This window comes from Branchiostoma floridae, chromosome 4 (assembly GCF_000003815.2).
Source record: "Branchiostoma floridae strain S238N-H82 chromosome 4, Bfl_VNyyK, whole genome shotgun sequence".
Lineage (NCBI taxonomy): Eukaryota > Metazoa > Chordata > Leptocardii > Amphioxiformes > Branchiostomatidae > Branchiostoma > Branchiostoma floridae.
Genome location: NC_049982.1, coordinates 8,355,532 through 8,376,693, shown reverse-complemented (window position 1 = coordinate 8,376,693; position 21,162 = coordinate 8,355,532). Strand labels below are relative to the sequence as shown.

At 40.6% G+C, this 21,162-nt stretch overlaps 1 protein-coding gene across 1 annotated transcript in view; it reads right to left on the bottom strand.

The window, feature by feature from the left end:
- The window catches only part of LOC118413278 (dynein heavy chain 8, axonemal-like), a 47,409-nt gene that overhangs the window by 25,041 nt on the left and 1,206 nt on the right, over positions 1-21,162 (bottom strand). Inside the window, 50 exon segments of the mRNA XM_035816534.1 lie at positions 80-244; positions 544-678; positions 923-1,030; positions 1,352-1,438; positions 1,685-1,872; positions 2,238-2,416; positions 2,758-2,930; positions 3,282-3,506; positions 3,980-4,014; positions 4,017-4,140; positions 4,524-4,628; positions 4,905-5,007; positions 5,278-5,441; positions 5,677-5,830; positions 6,117-6,316; positions 6,703-6,788; positions 7,094-7,248; positions 7,578-7,816; positions 7,938-8,000; positions 8,203-8,316; positions 8,457-8,561; positions 8,875-8,964; positions 9,071-9,216; positions 9,903-10,029; positions 10,419-10,615; positions 10,991-11,159; positions 11,606-11,690; positions 11,958-12,120; positions 12,426-12,576; positions 12,960-13,079; positions 13,263-13,379; positions 13,568-13,648; positions 13,850-14,037; positions 14,772-14,907; positions 15,195-15,314; positions 15,739-15,832; positions 16,165-16,241; positions 16,404-16,498; positions 16,693-16,795; positions 17,115-17,240; positions 17,422-17,544; positions 17,885-17,992; positions 18,350-18,463; positions 18,580-18,756; positions 19,099-19,262; positions 19,436-19,548; positions 19,736-19,818; positions 19,976-20,130; positions 20,369-20,456; positions 20,922-21,056. Of these exon segments, the coding sequence (XP_035672427.1) occupies positions 80-244; positions 544-678; positions 923-1,030; positions 1,352-1,438; positions 1,685-1,872; positions 2,238-2,416; positions 2,758-2,930; positions 3,282-3,506; positions 3,980-4,014; positions 4,017-4,140; positions 4,524-4,628; positions 4,905-5,007; positions 5,278-5,441; positions 5,677-5,830; positions 6,117-6,316; positions 6,703-6,788; positions 7,094-7,248; positions 7,578-7,816; positions 7,938-8,000; positions 8,203-8,316; positions 8,457-8,561; positions 8,875-8,964; positions 9,071-9,216; positions 9,903-10,029; positions 10,419-10,615; positions 10,991-11,159; positions 11,606-11,690; positions 11,958-12,120; positions 12,426-12,576; positions 12,960-13,079; positions 13,263-13,379; positions 13,568-13,648; positions 13,850-14,037; positions 14,772-14,907; positions 15,195-15,314; positions 15,739-15,832; positions 16,165-16,241; positions 16,404-16,498; positions 16,693-16,795; positions 17,115-17,240; positions 17,422-17,544; positions 17,885-17,992; positions 18,350-18,463; positions 18,580-18,756; positions 19,099-19,262; positions 19,436-19,548; positions 19,736-19,818; positions 19,976-20,130; positions 20,369-20,456; positions 20,922-21,056 (6,552 nt within the window).

Below are 21,162 nucleotides of genomic sequence, written 5' to 3'. Positions count from 1 at the left end.
CAGAAAAAGTGCAGATAAGGCGATATGTCACCCCTGGTAAAATAGAAATAAACAAACAAACGAACAAACAAAAACATGCCTGCACAAGTTTGAGGTTCCAGTTGGGGTGGTTGATGAGGTCGGGCGACTCGTCCACCTGGTGGGTGATGGCTGCCTGCAGGTCCTCGTAGGTCGCCGTATCCAGGACGATGCCAGGGAACAGGTCACCAATCAGACTCAGAAACAGGGGCTCATCTTCATCCACCTGTTGTCATGACAACAAACAACAGGCCAGTCAGATTCAGGGATATCAGATATGACTAAATCAATGCAATGTAGCAATGCAATGCAATTGCTGTGAATGTCCAAATTTGTCTGTGATGTTAAGGAGCAAATAGTATGATTCTCGTTGTCTATCTCAGAAAATGATAAAACATGATACAACAGATGTTCAATCATTGTTGCCTCCTGTAGATATATTTAGAAGCCTTTTTTAACTACAGGACTCCTGTTCCATATTGCCCAAAAAATCACAGTTATGAACAAAGTATAGCATGTCCTTACCAGCTTGGAAAGATTCATGTCCCTCAGAACTCTCATGACAATGGTTGACTCTGTCTCCTCTGGTCGAGCACGCTTGTTGGCTCCCAAAGTACGCAGCACTGACAGGATGTTCCTCAGACCAAAGTCATAATGCACCTAAAACACACATTTATCCAGTCCTGTAGCGTTTTTGGGTCGTGAATTATATCAGCTTTAAGCTACAAATCTTATACCATAGACACATGTTTCCAAGTCTGCATAAAAAATAAGACTCCAGTTTATTTGCCATGCAAAAATTCCTCCCACATGTCAAAGAATTCTCACAATATAAGGTCCTTCCAGGCAGTTGCATTTAACCTAGAGATGATGAGATTTACCAACCCCCTAACAAAGTCTGTACCTGCTTTGAGAGCTGTTCCTCACACAGTTTGTATAGTGTGTAGAACTTCTGAGCCAGGATGATGTTCTCCTGGAAACCACAGCTGGCCAGCTTCACTCTCATAATGATCTGTACAGGAAAGCCAATTGGTTAACTGACTCTGCTAATAGTCTACATGTTGTCAGTAAGCTTCTGTAAAAAGATGATGAATTCTAAGTCAGGAATTCAAAAGTTTTCAGTCATCATCTACAGCTCTTTCTACTGATAGCAACACTGTAACCTAAGTATCATCTATGAGTATGCTACCGACTTCCAATTCAATATCACTGTTGTCCACAACCTGTGTGTCCAATAATCACACTCAGGATGATATGTCTGTCTTTGACCATTTACTATAATGAACCAACAGTAGGAGGTCTTAGGTCAGCAGAGAAGCAGGAAGACATTCACCTGTCTGTCTGGCACCATCATGGCGACTGTTCTGAACTGAATCTTCAGGTTCTCAGGCAGCTCCTGTCGGCCGGCATAGCCAGGGTTCTGTGACATGGAAAAAAAGCATTGAGTTTTGTTTAATATGTGACATCGGTCCTCTTTTTGTTTAGAATGACTGCACAGAAACACAATGACTGTCTTTAGTAAAAAAAGTTTTGGTCCTGATACCATGTACAGTAGTATTGTTGACTTTCAGGTCTCAGTTATCACAGGAAATCCCTCAAGTATTGTCTCTCTTATAGAAAAGGTTAGGAAATTCAACTAAGACAGAAGCAAGGACAGTCTCCTTACCATGGTGATGAAGAGGCCAAACTCAGGGTTCAGGTCCACCACATCTCCGTCTGTGAAGACAAACTGGGTCTTCCTCTCCTTCCTGGCCATCAGGACAATGTAGATCTGCTGAGCTGCCACAGATAACACCGGCAGGTCGATCCTGTTAAACTCATCAAAACAGCCCCAGCTTCCGGACTGGGCAAGACCTGCGGAGAAAGAAATGCAATTATCATTAGAATATGACTTGTGATAAAAACGATCATAATGAATCTTTGGAGGGTTGACATTTCTACACTGAAACATATGTCAAGCTAATATGGTAAATACTAATTACCTAAATAGGTGATCAATTTGTCCAGACCATACTTTCAAGATGAGATACTGTCTCAAATAAAAAAGCAGAAAACTAAAGCTAAGAATACACATAAAACAGGCTGATATGCTTTCAAAGCTTCTATGACAGCTCATTGAAAGTTTTTGTATTTTGCTGAACAATCCTCTAACATGTTGAAATTAATAAAGTCAAGAAGAGAATAAACAAAACAAACAGAAAATGAATGTGTCCTCTCACCCTTGTAGATCCTCCCCAGGCCTCTGTAGTCCATCTGATCAGAACAGTTGAACACCACCACGTACTTGCCCAGGGCCTTCCCCATGTCCTTGGTGGTCTCTGTCTTCCCAGTACCGGCCGGCCCAGCAGGAGCTCCTCCCATGCTCATGCCCAGGGCTTGTCCCAGTGTGATATAGCACCTTGTCATGGCAAAAACAGGAAAACAACCTAAACATGAAATAATCTATTGTCTAATTGGGCTTAAGTTACCATTAATGATGCCAAGCCAAGTAATCAAATATACAATCAAAGAAGGCAGGGGCAAAGGGAGATTGCTCTATACAGTCAAGACATCTTCTCTTTTCACTTGCTACATGAATGTGGTGGATCTGGAGCAAGGATGACTTGTCATCAGTTCGTCAAAATCTCAATGAATTAATTTACTTTTTCCTTGTTTTATCGCAGGACTGACATCAAGTAGTATGGCACAAAATAAGAAATCCAGTGATAGGGAACTGATTGAATAAAGAGAAGGGCAGACCTGTCAGTTAGAGGAGTGATAACAAGCCTGTCAGTACAGCCCAGAAACTCATTCTGGTAGCTGAAGTCCACGTCTGTGATGGACACGATGCAGTCATCAATGTCCTCCTTCCAGTAGAAGCGTGACTGCTTCAACCACTCAAAGTCATTCACATTCTTGATGTGCATGCGCACCTGAAGAAAAAGAACAGATAACATGTTAAATTCTCTAATCTAGCATTCTGAAAATCAAACCTTGCTCATTGATTCCAATTAGAAGACACTTGTCTTCAACAGGAGTCATATGCTCCCGTCAAACCCTGCAGTTGAAGTCAAGAGCTAAAGAATTTTGTTAACTATGACTAAAACTCAAAGTTAGTAAGAAAAAACATTATTACAGTTGTGCAAGTTTGTGGACTATAGTGGATGCTTGATGATAGTAGATCCTTTCTTGAGTACCTTTTGTATGGTGTATCTTATTACCTATAATGTATATGTCTCTCAAACCTGCATCAATGACTTATTCTGTAATTTGCAAGCATTTACCAGGTCATCAAAGATATCCCTCTGGTGAACGTGGATGGTCACCAGGGTCTCAAACTTCACTCGCTCAAACTTTGTCAGGTCGAGGGTCGTCTGGTCGATCAGCTTGTTCAGCAGGTCAAGGAACTTCTGGTTGGTCATCTGCATGATCTTCTTGTCGGACCGTGCAGCTGCCAGTGCCTCCTCAGCATCCCTGGTCCAGATCATCTGGATACCCAGCAAGCCAACCTGTACAAAAAACACCGCAAAAACAAATCCCTTTGAACCAAAATTTGAAACCTACAAAACTTTGGCCACACATGGGTAATTACTTTTGTATTGAGGTCACCCAAGTTAGAGACGAAAGGCAGCCACTCCAGACCTTTGGGACTTAGCCCTGCCTATTGTAAGCTCCTCACAATTCAGCCCCTGGCTGCGTAGAGAGAGTAGTGGGCCAACCCAATAATAACAAATAAAATAAAGGAGGTTGCAATACATTGCATGGTTCAATCCAACTATGAGCCCATATATGTTACCTCTCTGAACAAGGCCCATTACTATTATTCAGTAGTCCAAACTGTACCTCAAGTTTCAACACTGACTTATTTGTTGCAGCTTAATATTTCTTTGGTATACATTATTCAAAAGCTTAAGACATACTGACAAAAGTTTGACATGTTATAAAACTGTACTGTAGATGTCCTGGATATCCAACCACTGACCTGTGCTGGGTAGTTAGCCAGAAATGCCAGGATTGGAAGGATGCATCGTTGATATTAGCAGAAGCCTCCCTGATGACTCCCTTCAGTGAAGACTGCTGCTCCCTGAGTAGGTCTCCTAACCAGATCTCCACATTACCTTTGGCTATCACAGGGTTATCAAGCTGGGAAGGTATGGATACACATTAAGTTAGATTATACTTCTAGTTCTGGATGCATAAGAAGAGCAACACACAAATTTACAGCTCTTGGTGGCAAATGTGCAGATGTTGGAACACTGGCACACCAAATCTGTGACACTGTGTGTTAGAACACTGGCACACCAAATCTGTGTGTGTGTTTTGGGCATAGCCAACCGAGCCTCTTTGCCTGATCTCTTATCTTGTTTATCTTATAAATTGCCTTTTCCAAGGGCACAAAGTCAGGGCAATGCAAGTGTTGAACCCAGGTCCTATTAGTTCTAAGTCAAACGCTCTCACCGTTGCGCCACACAGACCTCACATCAACACACAAAGGACTGTATGAACTTCAATCTTTCTATACTTACATTGACACTCTCACCCTCCCTGGAGACAAAGGCCAACATCCTGTCATAGTCTTTCTCGTGAAATGTCACCTCGTTCACATTCTCAAACACACCCAGCAGGTGGGACTGGAAGGAAACACATGAATATGATTCACTTCTTGCTTAACACATTGACATTATGAAAATGTAAAACAAATAAGAAGTGCAATACTAGCCATTATCTAGATGTTCAACAAAATGTGATTAAAATCTGTCCTATGATATAGATGGAGCAAGAAGGCATCAAATATCATATTTTGAGCCTTAGCAAGTACTAAAGATGTAGTTTAAGGCTTTCATACATGACATTTTGCCTTATACTAGTTTCTCCTTATCATCTTTTACAAATATGAAGAACCTAACCTGGATAGTATGAGAGTCGCTGGCCTGACCAAGAATCTCCAGAAGTGCAGGGTCAGAGATGAAAAAGAACCGTGGAAACACCAGACGTTTCTTCTCCAAATACCTACGATAAAAACAAACCAGTAAATCAACAAGCTTCTTCATCTTGACACTGCTTTGCCTCAATGATTGATGATAATCAATCAATGAAAACAGATTTGCATGTGATTTGTTTCAACCACCCAAAGGACTTGAGGAAAATGGGTAGATGGGTGGCCACCATAGACAGGATTCTCCATTCTTTGATCAATGAAAACAATATTCAAAGGGACCTGTGGTCTTTTGCAAAAGTGTCCACTAGTATCTATAGGCTTGACTGTACTGCTAGACTGACCCAGTGAGAGATTTCTGGCAGAGCTCCAGTTGCTCCAGCAGATGTGGCAGTAGCTGTCCAAGCGTCTCATCTCCCACGCAGCAATTAACCACGTTGGGCGTCTCGTGAGCACGGGTCATGATCTTCACCCACGACTTGTCGATGTTCTGGAACCGCTTGGCTTCCTGGAGAGTTGGAGATTGTTAGAGAAGTTAAAGAAGACCTGTTCTGGTGATGAAGGTCAGCAAATTGATTAGCATGGTATTTTCTGTTGTTCTTTCTAAGGAAGATGGAAGAAGTGCTTTTGGTAACTTTAAACTCAACACTTTTTTACTTCATTCAGAGCAAAGTGTTTGTCCTTGTTTTTATAATGCATGAGAAAAGAGTTTCCTCATAACTCTAACTGCTACAATTGCTCACCTGAGGCAGCTGTTTTGCGATGTCTCCTCCCACGAACACAGCCTCCAGGTACACCCACAGGTTCTGTACCACCAGCCAGTTCTCAATGATGTCTGAACTGTTGGACAGCTTCTGCACCCAGGACTGAATGTCCTTCTTAAACGGGGCATTGTACCTGAGGGAAAGATATTTTATTCAATCAAAACATTTCTTAAAAAATGCAAAACAAAAGTTTACAGTTTTCCCAAACTTATCATGGCACTGACTTGTTATCTCTTTGTCTTTGTATGAATACTTCAGGTCATTTTAACACTGTGCACCGATTGCACTAAGTTCAGTCATGCAAGCAAGGACAAAGACTTTATCCCTTCTAGGAAAAAGGCATCACATTACTCATCAAACTGCTGTGAAATGGGTCTAAGTAAAACAGCTCTGGGCAATTACCAACAATCTTGACTGACCTATTACTGAGGAGTGAGCCCAGGATCATGAGAGAATCTTCCATCAGGGCCACGATTTCTGACGTCTCACCACCCTTCAGGAGGAGCTCCCCACGAGCCTTGAAGCCAGCAAACTGGAACTCCTGCAAGCTCCAGTCAGCCACCACCTGTGCTAGTTTGGCCTCAATGTCCTTTTCTTTCACAGCAGAGATACAGATGTCCTAAGGAAAAGATAAATCAAACACCTGTGATTAACAGATAAACAAATGTCACATTTTTGGATTAAACATAAAAAGTGATTGATTGATCTACATTTAGTTGGACAGATAAAACTTTTGCAGTAATGTATTCTTGGCATGTAGAGTTGAAAATGTACAACTGGAGTGACTTGACTCTAGGTGAAACCAACCACATTAGATTCAGCACCAAGGACAGAGTTCATGATATTTTCTATAATTTCATTTGTTTCATTATTGACTTCTCCAGTAAGAAAATTGTGTTTTGTTGTATACCAGCATCCATCCTGTCTATCACCGTACTTTTGGCAAGTAGAGATGGAAATGTATTATTGGAGCTTACAAATGTACATAAAGACTGAGAGATTTACCTCAATGTCTTCCTTGAAAGCGAGCAAGTCGGCTTCCATGATATTTCGGAGACAGAAGGACTCTGACTCAACATCAAATGTTACGCCTAAAAGAGACAAAGAGCAGAAGATAAGACTAACTCGTATTCAAACCGCTGTCAAACTGCTGTCAACAGTTTGATTATAACAGACTCTAGATAACATTAAGAAGTTAGACATTATACACAATACAAAAGTTATGGTAATTGTACGTTTCAGGTAAAATCCACTATCTTTCATCAATGACTAAAAAAGAAAGATGCTACCAAAAATGTCTGATTGTTTGCACCATCTACCCAGTTGCTTAATTAACTTTAATCAAGATTAAAGTTAATTAATCTTTAACACAAGATTAGTTTGAGACTACACTAGCCTGTAGTGGTTGCTATCCTGTCCCAGTGTCGCTGCTTCATGGCCTTGTTAGCCATCATCTCCAGCAGTGGACAACTCTCGTTAAAGTCATCAATTTTCTTCTTTAGATCTAAGAATGCCTGCCACTCCTTCAGTGCCTTGGGCAGCTTCCGACACCTAGGAGAAACATGACACATCTTTATCCAGTACACAACTCCAGTACCTGTACATCAGTACATGTATTTGGTTTGATTTGAAAACGCTATAGATACTACAAAACCCAATAGAACCTAGTACAATTTGTCATGGTGTGCATTCCAATTGATTATGGAATACAATAGTGTCTATTGGCAGCAGCCTGAGTGACTTGGGAAAAGGTTTACAAGAATTACGATAAACTTGAGGTTGAATTACATATACAGAGTGAAAAGCAATACTTTTGAAAGAAGAAGTTTTGGATACAATATTACAATATCATAACTAGTCCTTAGAATGTTTTTTTTTACCTGTTTTGGAAGTCCAGTAGTTCATTGTTAATCTTCTCAATGTCCACCTCAGTCCACAGAATGTCATAGTAGCCATTGATGCCGTTCAGCACAGCATTGTACAGACCATACAGCTTCTGGAGAAGGTTCAGCTCCTTACGGATCTTCTGTAGCACAGGGTACTCCGTCACAGTCAGGCCAAAGAGCTGCTCACCCGCTGAGTAAGTGTTGAACTTCCGCCAGAGTTCATCAAACCGACTCTGTAAGGAAAACACACACAGTTGTACAAGGAATGAAGCTTCTTTCATGCAATACGATGGAGACGCAAAACCCATTTTGTGATAATGTAAATGGATTGAATTGAGTTTTGCTTTTACTTACCACAAACACTGAAAGTCTATCACTGGCTTCAATTGGAGCAATGCCATCCACCATTGGACCTTCCTGTGGATATTTGAATAACAATGGTGATTAATTCAAAGACAATGTTCTGTTCCAGTTTTCCATGTATTATATAAAGCTGTAGTAAGAACCACTGTAAAATACCTTGGCTTAGCAGGGCCAAATTCATGTCATAAACTACAACTAGAACTCTTGCATGACAATTAAATTAAAACGGCCCCCTGTTAACTATAAGTAAACTTACAGTGTCATAGTCTCCTGCATAATGCTCCATGTCATGATGGAAGATACCGACTGACTCCAGGAGATCAGACTTGAACTTGGGCTGTACAATCACTAACTCTGTCTGCACATCAGCCTACGGGTGGGGAAGAGCAAAGATAATGTAGCAGGTTCAAGTTCAGTGGTCCTAACTCTGAATCACATAAACTCACAGAAGGAAAAGATAGTGTTTTTCTTTCTGAGAAGTTTAGTAATATGTTTTGTATGGTTCCTTACAGAGATAGACAGCAGTTTCTGGAAGGAGTAGCGAAGGGTGTCCGCTCTGTCTGCCTCCTCCTTGGCAACACTGACATCATACTTCTGTAGCATGGCATAGGCTTCCTGCAAGGGTGAAGAAGAGGGGAGTGAATATTTACGTGTTGTTGAGGCTGCCTGTCTCAAATAATTATATTAAACTGTAAAGTAACATGCACAATTACTAGTATATGTTATTGATAAATGTCTACAAACATTCAGTGCAGAATCAGTGACAAAAAAGTCAGTGTTGACAAACTGACCATTACAAGATACACTACTACAATTTAATGCGCATTGTTCATGAGGGTATGACTCATTTCTGGACATTAGAATACCATTTGTTGCATGATGGTTGCAGCAGGAGCTTAATAGAGAAACAATAAGTTGCAGCACCCACCTCAATAGGACCGAGTGCCATGTCAATCCTGATCATGTTGTGTCGGACGTCCTCCAGTGCTTCCATTGCAAACCTCACATCTTCCAGGTCCTGAGCAAGAACGAATCCATGTGAGTGATTCTGCTATGTAAAACTAGACAGCACACAACATAAAGACAAAAATGATAACATTGGGGTAATGTTTAGTCTTGTGTACCTTGATAGGATGGGCAAGCTTCCTGCTGAAGTCAGTCACATAGTTGAAGATCTCTTCCATCTTCTGCTTGTAGTCCTCATTCAGCTTCTTGCCATAGATCATCTTCCAGCTCTTGGTCTCCACCTGCATGGCTGTCTTCAGGGGGTCTGAGAGAAAGAAGGTCAAGGTTTCAATAAGTGAACAGAGTAAAAAAAAGGTGTTATGCAAAGTAAATCACAATATGAGCAACTTTGGGTTGTCACTTGCAAATGTCGATTGCCAATCTTTTTCCGAAATCAAAATGTCCAAAAATAGGTCAGATGAATTTCCACTCAACGTACACTTATTTAGCTCCTTAAATGTACTATTTTCAACCTTAACCTTGTAACAGAAGTATGAAACATGTAACATAAATGGTATAAGTAACTATTCATTAGAAATGTGATTGTTGAATACACTGGATTGTCAGTGAAACTAACCATAGTGGATTCAGCACCAAGGTCAGGCACAGAGTTTGTGGGATATAATTTGATTTTGATTTATTTTTGCACAACCTTTAAAAAAGATAACATAAAACAAATTAACGGATGAAAGTACATGCAGGGGGGAAGAAAAAAGCCTCGTGGCTTATACATAGTCTTCCTCCAAAGTAACAAATAATGATACAATTTTACAATTCATAAGCTGAATTGGATAGATGTGTAAAAATTATACATTAGACAATAATGTAACCAAAAGAATTATATCAATTAACAAAATGGAAGGAAATCATAATAGTTCAATTTCTGTCACTTTTTCTGTTTTGTTGCCTCCATGAATTAAATCACATTTTTGTAGTGTCCCGGCACCTCACCTGTGATCAGTTGGATGGCTCCAACCTTGATGGACGGTACGATCTCCTGAATTTCCAGTTGCATCTCCTCAAACCTCAGCATCTCTGCTACGAACTCAGACAGGATTGGGTTTTCTGCCATAAATGCCTGATTGTTGAAAACAAAAAGCCACCACTCAAATCTTTCTAGCATTGCAAGAATACTAGGTCATAAAGTACAACTGAAAGAGCAAGTTTCTTCCATCCATTTAAGTCCCCAATAAAGTTTCAAGTGGTACAACTAAACATTTCAGCCATGGTTTTAGACTTCCTATTTGGTTAAAAAAATCCAACTCAACTATGTCATCTACTCATTAGTGCAGCATTATCCTACAAACTGCGGATCCATACACTCTACCTATCAAATGGACATCTACAGTCCACATTATTTTACCCAGTTGACTCTTTTGTCACCTTGCTAGAAAACATGTTGGTTCATTGCCTAATACCTCTTGCATGGAGATTTCTGGCATTGCTAAAGTTTGAGATTCTACTTGCCTTGCTGATCTCTTGCTTGTCATCTTCCCACAGGAACTTGTAAGTGCTGAAACTGTCTAGAGTCTCTGTGATTTCCTCCCGGTAGGAGTTTGTGGCCGAGGCCAGCATCATCACCAGTTTCTGCATGTCCTTGTGCTCAGCAATGGACTTGTAGTAGTTCTTGATGGTGTGGGGTGGGATCCTCTCCAACATCATGACTGGAGACAAAAGTATTAGTACCCTTATCTGGAGGTTTAATGTTTACAGCATTGACAGTTGTTCTAAAATATACATTTATAAGCTGGCAAGATAACAAACACAAGTCTGGGAAGAATTTCCACACTGCACACAGCCTTCCAAGTTCTGGTGCCTATAACAGCAAATATGTAAACAAGATATTTGTTTTTTCCACGGTTGTATTCCACAAATCTGAAGAAAAAGTCCAGATGAAATCAGACTCACAACAATGAACTTCGAACATAAAAACGTTGCTGTGCTTTGCTTATCTTTTTTGTTTCCATGATATTGTTATTAAAGGTTTCAATAAGTTGCAGTTTTATGACTTAAATGAAGAAAAAAAGCTTCCCACACACCTGAGCTTTCCACCTTCTTGTTGTTCTTGCCATGGGCAACGTGTACAACTTTAGGCTTCTCCTGTTTGCGAGTCTGTCCCCACTGTGCCACGCCCCTGGACACCTCCAGCACCAGCTGGGTCACCTCCTTCAGGGCTTCCTGCATGTCATCTAAGCTGGGCAACATCACCTGCAGGGACAAACACAACAACATATACTGTACCACATAGACTCTGTGTTTGTATCTACTAGTATATAGCCAGCAGAACCATCCTTCGGCATAACACACCAGCTTTGCAGGCAAGTGGCATGGCAACAGATGGTTTTATTACACTGAATGACCTGTCACAACCAATTTTGTTAGGCATGTTGTTAAGAAATCAAGTGTTCAACATTCAATGTCTACATCAAATTCTGAACAGTGACACAGGAATAACATGAACAACATCATGCAATAAAACATAAGAGGTAAGTGATCAGGCTGACAGATACTTGATTTTTTAAGTCCTGAATCCCTACACATAAACAACTGCTCTGCAACATCCCTAATTTTGACTTGAGGCATATAACAAAAGCATCGACATTAACCTAAAATTTATATACATCACTTTTTCAAACTTGACAATAAGAACACACCACATTCGGGATGGCAAGCTCGATATTGGCAGTGAAGAAAGCCTTGCTGTCTGCTGTCTTCTTCTTGGCCTTCTTCCTGACAGGACTGAAAAAAGAATTTGGTACCGAGACAGTTACACTGGCATTACATAAGCAACCCCTTGAGTTGCCTGATAATTACTCCTTTCATATAAAATTGAGCTATCATCATTCTTAGACAGTACATACACTTATACACTTGAGAAACTTTTCTCTGCTAAGTTTTATATTTGTAATATTCTCTTTCAAATTGATCACAAATCTACAGGTCCACGTACGATGCGCTAGAACATGTCTTTATGAAACTTTGATTAATAAGTTCTCCTTGACTGACTTTGAGAAGACCCTTTTCTTGACAAGGTCCAGAGACAGTCGGGTTGCCCGGAGCAGGGCCTCCAGGTTGCGATGGTTGAAGTGACTGACCAGCTCCTTTATCTCCTCCTCAAACACATCTGCTGGGAGCTCGTCAGACTCAGACAAGTCGTCTGTGTTGGTAGCTGCAAGGAAATATTTGGGGCTGTAAAATTCTATGGAGGACTTGTGTATGAAGTATCACAACATGTGCAGGTTGGAACATAAAAGTGTACATTTGAGCCCAAATATGCTGTTTGGTTAAGTAAATTGGTCACTCATTTTATCATGGAGAAACATAGCCCAGTGAGTGGTGAGGTGAAGTATGTGTCCATATCTTCTTTGTACATGTAGTATGTGAAATGTACATTTTCACTTTTCACCCATCTCGTTTTTTTCTCTACCTTCTGGAACCAAATACGTGAGTCTGAATAAAGGTGAAATATCTCACATGTCTCAGCGGTTGCTGAATCAGTGATGTCGTCCTCGCACACTGGCAGCAGCTCAGCATTAGCACGGAACACCTCACACAGGTCATTCACAGCATCCTCCACACGGGAGCTGCGCAGGTCCAGATAGTCACTCGACTCGCGGCAATACTCCTGTTACCAAAAAATAGCAAAGAAAGCAATAAATACAACTGCATGTACAGTACTACATGCACCACAATCAACATTACATGTTGCACCTTAAACAGATTTTTTTTTAAATTCTTTTACAGTAACTTCGTTTTATTCAGTTTTACCACATATGTGAAAGGATTGACATAACAGGTGACTATCACCTTTGCAAAAAGTCCACCCAGAGACCAGACTGTAAGGTTTGATCCACTCACACTGGGAAGGACCCCTACTCTTTGCAATAAGTGCTCGAGGTGTGGCTTTCCCCAAACATGGGACTTCCAGAGTTAAAATGATGGCAGAATCCTCAAATCTTGCAATAGTAACGAGGACTTTAAAATGTTACCATGAGTTAATGGGCTCACCCTGTTCTTGGTGATGAACTCTTCCACAGTCCAGGGAGTGTCCTCTGGCAGTGTACAGAGTAACAGCTCACTCATCTCTTTAAGGACAGCATCAATACGAGTTTCACGGATGTCGTTCACCTTAAGAACAGGAGTAAGCATGTCTCTTAGAGGACAGGACTACATCAGATTGAATGGAAACAGTAGCTCCCCTTGATTAAATGTACAGTAGATACTCCGGCACATATCTTCGGCAACCAAGAGGAATTTTACATTTTTTCTTCCGTAGACTGTTTCGCAGAAAAAAATCACAAGACTACTGACTTGTTTGATGAGGAGAGACAGGTCCCTGAGTGCTACTGAGATGCTGTCAAAGTAGCCCTGCAGGTTCATTGAAGCCCAGGTCAGTTGGATCAGCCCCGGGGCGATGGCGCGGTCTACCTGTATGGGAGACACATAGTTAAGCTGGAATCAGGAATAGTGATTGGGAAGCAAAAACATGCGCTAAGGTCTAGCTTGTTCTATTAGATAAACATGTTTAAAATCTGGTTTCACAAGTAAGTTGGAATTTGTATGATAACTGTTAGGGCACCCACATCAACAGCATGAAGAACAAAAAGAGGGCAAACCTTTCTGGTAGTGGTGGAGAGCAGTGGTAGGAAGATGTTTGGGATTTTGGCACGGATGGCTGCATTCTCGTCCAGTAGGCTCTGTATAGTGACAAGGTGGAAGAGAAAATCATAAAACGTAAGACTAACCTCACTTTGACAAGACAACGTCTGTCAACAAGCCAGTAATGAATTGCATTTTATGTTGCAACGAGTGTAGATCATATTGGAACGTGAAAAAGTCATAGTACAGTAAGAGAAGAAATATTTTCACTTCACAACAAATTGTACATATTGTCTGACCTGCAGCTTGCAGTGGTTCCCCTTCAGTTCCCTCTGCTGCAGGACCACAGACCTGGCCGACTCCGGCACCTCCAGTCCCAGCTTCTGCATGCACATGGCCTCGCGAATCAGCTGGTACAGCAGCGGGTCAAAGTTCACAAGCAGTTCCCCTGTTTTGGGGTGCCTGACCAGCACTGTGGCAAGCAGGCCTGTAGAAAAGGCAAGGACAGATCAGGGATCAAAACACAAAAATTATGCCTATGGGTTTCTCTTTTGTTTCTTTGTATTATAAGATAAACAAGCAGGACTAAAAGAAAAGAAAACTTTTCGAGGAAAACAGCAAAGTATTTATTTATTCAGCTTCAAAGATTAGATACAGTCTGAGGGGAGTCAGCAACAGAAGGCTAGTTTCTCTACGAGGCTCCCTAGAAGATCTACAAACTTAAGATAAAACAGTAAATTTAATAAAGCCTAACATCAAATACTAAAAGTTATAGCTACTGTAACAATAAAAAGGGAGAAGATAACTAGGACAAAAAGTAATTTGGCTTGTTAAAAAACAGACAGTTGGATGAAGTCTTGATGACTAATCAAAGGAATAAGACAAATGGAGGGCTTGTCAGCACCTTGGACAGATTGGTAGTCATTCAACACTTACAGTGCACTCTGGCAATATCTTCAGAACTTTGTTCTTTGTAGGGACAAGCAATAAACAAGCACTATTGATATAGGAAAATTGTGTGGATGATTCATCAGCACCATGGGCAGCGCAGTAGCAATTAAAAATTATCCGGGTAACTTGTTCAGTATAATTATCATATATAACTGGTGAGGTGGACAAGCACTGCTGGTTGTGGTTAAAAAGCAGCATGGCTATGCTTCCCCATACTTCTTTCCTGTATTTTATCACAATGAAAGAATAAAGCAGATACAAGTGCCCTACCTGTCTTGATAACCTCCACTTGTTTGAGCCATCCTCTGTGGTACAACATCTCAAACTCCATCAGGACTGCAGCAAGGCGGTTGTAAGTCTTGATGCACCTCTGCGCTTCTGGCTGTTTCAGAATTGTTGGGTGTTTCTAGATTAAAACAAAAATAAACATAAGACACATACAACTTTCAGAGACATAAACTAGACTAAGTGTAAGAAGCTTAGAAGTTGGTTGAACAAAATTGCTCACTTAAAACTGGGAAAATTTGTTCTTTTATTTTGTGAATACTATAGTCACTTTCATTTGGACTGTCTGCATTTATTCCAAATTACAGTAAGAATCCTCAATACACTTCAGTTACTATTGTTTTTTGAAAAGTTTTTTATCCTCATTTGTCATCTGTCTTTGCTTAGAGAAGAATGAGATCTACCAACCTGGAAGACATCCATGGGACCCTGGATCCTCCTGAAGAGTTGTCGTGCCCATGCAATCTTCCCTGCCACCGGCGGCATGTCCCGGGGGATGGGTGGGTCATCACGGTGCTGGTTATAAAGCTGAAACAGGGAAGGAAACATACATAATTTCTTATCAACATGTACTTTATCTTTCTGACATCTTGTCAATCAAGTTACAAAGCAAGGTCATGGCTCCACATGAAAATGAAAGAAAAACACTTTCACTGGATCCACAAAAGGGAAAAGACTTTGACTTGGCTTTATTTGGATCCACAATTAGCTTGACATTAATTAAAAGAAACAGTAGGAAAGATATAAGACGTGAAGTAAGAAAGTAATGAAAGAAAGTAATGCAAGTAACATTGAGTAGTCAAGTAATGAAGATGCAAGTAATGGATATAAGACAGTGGCAATCTGTGGTGGTCTGCATCAGTGCCAGCTAAAAAGCGATGAAGAGAGAGACACAGAGAGAGAGATTTAGCTATAATGTACTATACCCAAAGTGGTTGATTCAAACACTGACCTTCTTGACATCCTCTAGCTCCCCACAGAAATGTTCCAGCAGCAACTGGTACTTCTCATCAATGTTCAGGCTCGGGATCTTCAGGTTGTCAAATCTGACATTCATGACAAGTTGAACAGATTATCAACAAATTCTGTGGGCTCAACTTTACTGCATTTTATTGCTGGTCTAAACCAACTTTTTCCTACTTAATTTGTCATCAGACACTTATTATCAAGAAGTCACTAACTTCTGTAACAATTTTAATCTACACTTCCTAGACTTTTGATTCTGGCACAACATATTTTACTGAAAGGTCTAGCTAGCTTTGCACTTCTGTCGATGGCTTCTTCATGTTCTTCTGAGTACTAGCAAAGTTCAACAAGTTAAGGACTCCAGTCATACTGCCATATCATTTACTTAATAGATACTAGATTTGAGACTGACCTCTCCAACAGGATCAGTGCTTGTGAGGCCAAGTGAACTTTCTGGAAGCAGCTGTCCATAAAGACCTGCAGACTTCCCTGGTGGCACACAGGTAAGAGTGATGTATTATAGCAACAACAATGCACAACCTCAAAATCTGCCGGTGATTTGCAAGAAACAGCAACTTGCAACTGAAAAATCCAAGAATCCAGAGAAGTATGTAATTCATGCAATCAAATTCAGACGTCTTGAAGCCTTACCTCCAAATCTTCCACACTCCTCTTGAAGTCCTCGAAGTCATGATCAAAGTCAGTCTTCCTATGATCCAGTATGTCATATGGCTTCTTTCTAACACCTTAGGCAAGGGAAATGAGAAAGATTTACCAGAGATGGTAAAGATTTTTTAAAAGTAGAAAGATGCAAATTTCCCATCCAATATATCTTAAAAAGTATCTAGTGCACAATAGTATCTAGAATGTAATCAGAATCTTAAAAATAACCTTGATGCTTCCAAAGGCTTAAAGGATCTGATTCTTAAGTCATCATTACCAGAATAGATGTGTTGGAACTTGGCGGCACAATTTTCAATTCCTTCAATCTTGGAAGTGCTCAACACAGAGAAGACTTCAATGGTGTTCAACAGCTCAATGATCTGGAAAACAAATGTGAAACTTGTCAGTAAAATGTCAATGTCATGTCCAAGGGCACACAAGGCAAACAAGTTCACATCAATGACCTATTATTTCATGATGAAACCTTACATCAAATTGATAAACAAGCAGTCTTGTTGGTATATGTAATTGAAAAATCCAATGGATGGCCCATCAGTACCTTGGAAAGTGCAGTAGTGATCCAGGAAACTTCAGAACATTAATTCAGGTATATAATAATGGTGAGGTGATTATCTCAGAATGAAACCTTAGATTAAGTCTTACATTAAAGTAGCACTCTTGATAGTAACCTTACATCACCTTTTCAATCCTTTTGCAGAAAGCATCAAACTTGCCAAAGATGTACATCTCTGAGAACTCAAATGGCTTCTCTCCAGGAATCTTTGCAATCTTCTTCTTTGTCTTCTGGAAGCAGCCATGATAGTCCTGGCAAGCATGATTTATGCACACAATGATGTTAATGTTAAGGAGAGAAAAAGTGGAAAAAGACTTGCATTTTAAACAAAGTATTTACAAAACTTCAACTGGAAAACTAAGACAAGCAACTATGTTATTTTTGTCTGTGAGATAATTAGGGTATACTGAAAAATGAAGTATCAAAACAGACCCTGTACAGCTTGACGCAAGCTTGGAGTTTTTCAATCAGAGGGCCTCTTTCCTGATCCCATATTCGGTTTACACCATCATCCGTGATGTAGCCCTTGCAGGCTGTCACCATCTGGTTTGTCACCTATAGATGACAGGGTATCATCAGTTGTGTTAATTTTCATGTTTGCAGCAGATCAATAGCACATTAGCAGATCAAAAAGGTGTAGTGATTAATGAAATATCATGTGTTAATCACTTTTAAGCCTTGGGAAGGCTACTCTAAACCTTGACATTCTCATGGTGGTTTAATGCTTGTTGTCTGCAGCACACCAACCACTTTGTTTCCATTGCAAGTACTCTATTTTCTCTCTACCTTGAAACAAAATCCCCCTCATTTAAAGGCATTTACAGTAGTTGCAATTTCATCAAGACACGCTAACATTTCCTATCTCTAACTGAAACATCAGAAACAGGTAACGAACCTTGATGAAGAGAGAGGTCATCCTCTCTGAGGTGTTGTAGTATCTGGAGATGGTGTGGATCATCCGAATGGCATTGATGAGATTGGGAATGGCATCTGTCATACTGATCTGTACAATGGCACAACAAGTAGATGATAGATAGTCTTTCTGCATAATAAGTATTACGCAGGTTTTAGCCATTACAAAACAGGGTGCTAGCTTACTTCTTTAGTGCTAAAGGTGGCAATCTACAGGCTGATGATTCTGTTGATGTAAAGGATTGTTGTTATAAAGGACTGCAACCTATATCAGAAGTGTACACAATCAGGATTCAGACACTTAATATACAAGCCCAGCTTAATGTGCAAACCTTGGAATTGAGAACTGGTATTGCAAACCACTATACTGTGGTTAACTTCAACAATAAATAATTATACCACTTGAACATATCAAGTTGCTTATGTATCCCTATCAGTATATACTTACAGGGTCACAGTGATAGAGCGGTTCACAGTTCTTCTCCAGCGTGTACAGGTATTTCACATTGTCTTTGGCCTCGTTAGCTGAGTCAGTGATTCTGTTGTCAAGCTCTTTCCATATCTACAAAAAAACAACATAGACAGCTCTAAAATGGGACACAAAAACATGCAAGATGGGGTAGAATTTGATGCTTTATTGTGGAAAACTTTCCATTTCTGTTCCAGCTAATTCAATACCTTTAGCACCCTTGACTTGGCTGCTGTTAGAACCTTGATGACAGAGCGACACTTGGCTCCCTTGATCTGTTCTAGTATGGAGTTGAACTTGGACATCAAGTGCCTCCAGTGTTCCAGTTCTGCTAGTGGACCTGTGTCGTCAGCCTCCTTTCTCATCTGTTCGCTTTCTGCCAAAACCTATAGTCAGGTAAACATTGGCTTGTGAGTCATGAAAATGACTTGGACAAATAAATTTTTGTTCCTTTTTATAGACCCTATAGATACACAAGAGCAGATGATAATAACAATGAAATGTAGAATAAAAGAATGTACCTTAATTCTCTACGGCAGAATTGGCCTTATCTGACAATAATGGTCTGGTGGTCAGGTGGTTACAAATTTGATATCACCTGACAGTTCCTTTGACAAAGATCACTTCAAACTATGCCCTGTAATCATGATACCAACCAAGACGCACAAAAAATGTAAAATAAAAGGTAAAATAAAACTACAACCTTGTTGGCAGAATTGGGGACAGACCTGTTCAATCTGTTTGCACCAAGACTGGACCAGCTCCTCACAGGCGTCCAGGATCTCAGGGTTCCCAGCAGCAGCCATCACTTCTGCCATGGTGTTGAGCTTGGACACGTCCACCTTCTCACACTCCGTCAGGTTCACTGTGCCCTCAATGTTCAACTGGGCAGCTAGGGGCAAATAAAATTATCAATATTGATGAGAATTAAATATACCGTATGAAGCACAATTGATTTTGTCAACAAGGTACAGAGTAGTTAAAAATGCTTGGAAATCCTAGGACTTCCATACTTTCAAACCCTGTGAAACCAACGGAACCTAGGTGAAGACTCAAAAACCTTACCATCCAGAAAGTGCAGAAAGTTGTCGTATGAGTCCAGGAATTCTCTCTTGGCCTTCGTGCCACATGGTGTCTCATTCATCTGTCCATAGCTATCTGTACCATGGAGGAACGGCCTGTGGATTAAGTACCAAAAATTTCTGGTTAGATAATATTGGATGGTGGAATCAACAATTTGTGAACTTTCGACAGACTAAATAAAGGAAGAAACATATATGGGCTATTCACTTCTGTGGATGTCAATCATCTGAAGACACATGTAACTGCTAAATATCAATACAGTCTAACTGTATATATTCTGACCTGTATATCTTAGATAGCAGAGCCTGCACAGCCTGAATGATCCCTCCTGACTTCTGAACATCCAGGACACCAAAGTTGATTTCCTAGGAAGAGAAACAATGACATTTCCCAACTTCCAATGCTACTTCATGTATGTTTTAATAAACCTTGTATACACTGAGTTTTGCTGGAAGAAAATCCCTGATGGCATGAAACTAAGACAAAGTAGAATTGGTCATTTTTTCTACTCCTCTGTCCTACCTCGTGCAAGTTCCGCATAGTCAGTGCAATGTCAGGTTTGACTCTTGTGAAGTACATACAGATGCCGGTCAGTCCTTCCTGCATTCCATCAGAGACTAATACCCTTTTCACAGAAGTTGGCTTTCCTGCAGAGGTGGCGATCATGCGGCCGGACTCTGTAGGGGAAAGAAAGGGGGAAACTGATGACACAAGAAAGGACTCCAATTTCCGGAGGCAAAGGAGATCTAAAGGAGAAAAATGTCAGTAAAAGAAATACATGAATGAAATACAGAATAATCCAAAAACATCTTGATTTGAATCTTGCCACCCACTTTCGTTTCTGTGTCTCACTCAGTTCCTTCCATACAGCGTAAATGCAAAAACTAATTACAAACAAACATTTGTGTTACTCACCAATAGTAGGTGGTGCTTCATCCTGGTAGAAGAACATGAGTGCCCTGGAGCCACCCTTTGCAAGGAAACTCTCAAGAAGGCTCACATGCTGGAAGGGAAACAAAAGGAATAATTCATTACTGCTGGAAAGTACATGTACACTGTTAGCAGGCCACCACTGAAATGTTTACTTTCAAGGCTTACTTAGTTGCAACAACTTTTACTCGTGTAAATCCCTGAAATAGTTAAAAAAAGTTAAAGTTAAAGTTTGCCCATGCATCTACAGACGCGTAGGGTGGCGCCCATCCCCACTTCGAAGCCCTTGGGCCACACATGTGCAAGCCACTACAGCAGGGGGCTGGTCCGCTGGTAGTGATGTGTGTTTAACTTCCATACTCTTCCTCATTAGTGCTGAGTGCTTAGCAGAGAAAGCAGCATGTACCAGTTTTAGAGTCTTTGGTATGACTCGGCCGGGGATCGAACTCACGACCTACCGAATGCATGGCGAACACTCTACCCACTAGGCCATTGCACCTGAAATAGTTGTGAACCATAAATAATTTCAAAACTTTACCTTCTCGCAGTCCAGGACATTCTCCTCCACTGTGGCTTTGTCCATACCAATCTCACTCCCCACCAACTGCAGGATGTAACGGTGTTCAGGGGTGATTCTCAGCTTCCGCAACTCTCTGGCCTCCTTGGCTCGAGCCTAAGCACATCAAAACAACATAAGAACAACAAGTGATGAGTTCAACCTGATCTCATTTAGCAGAGTCATGAAAAGCCAATTATGCTCTCGACTGTAAAAATACACT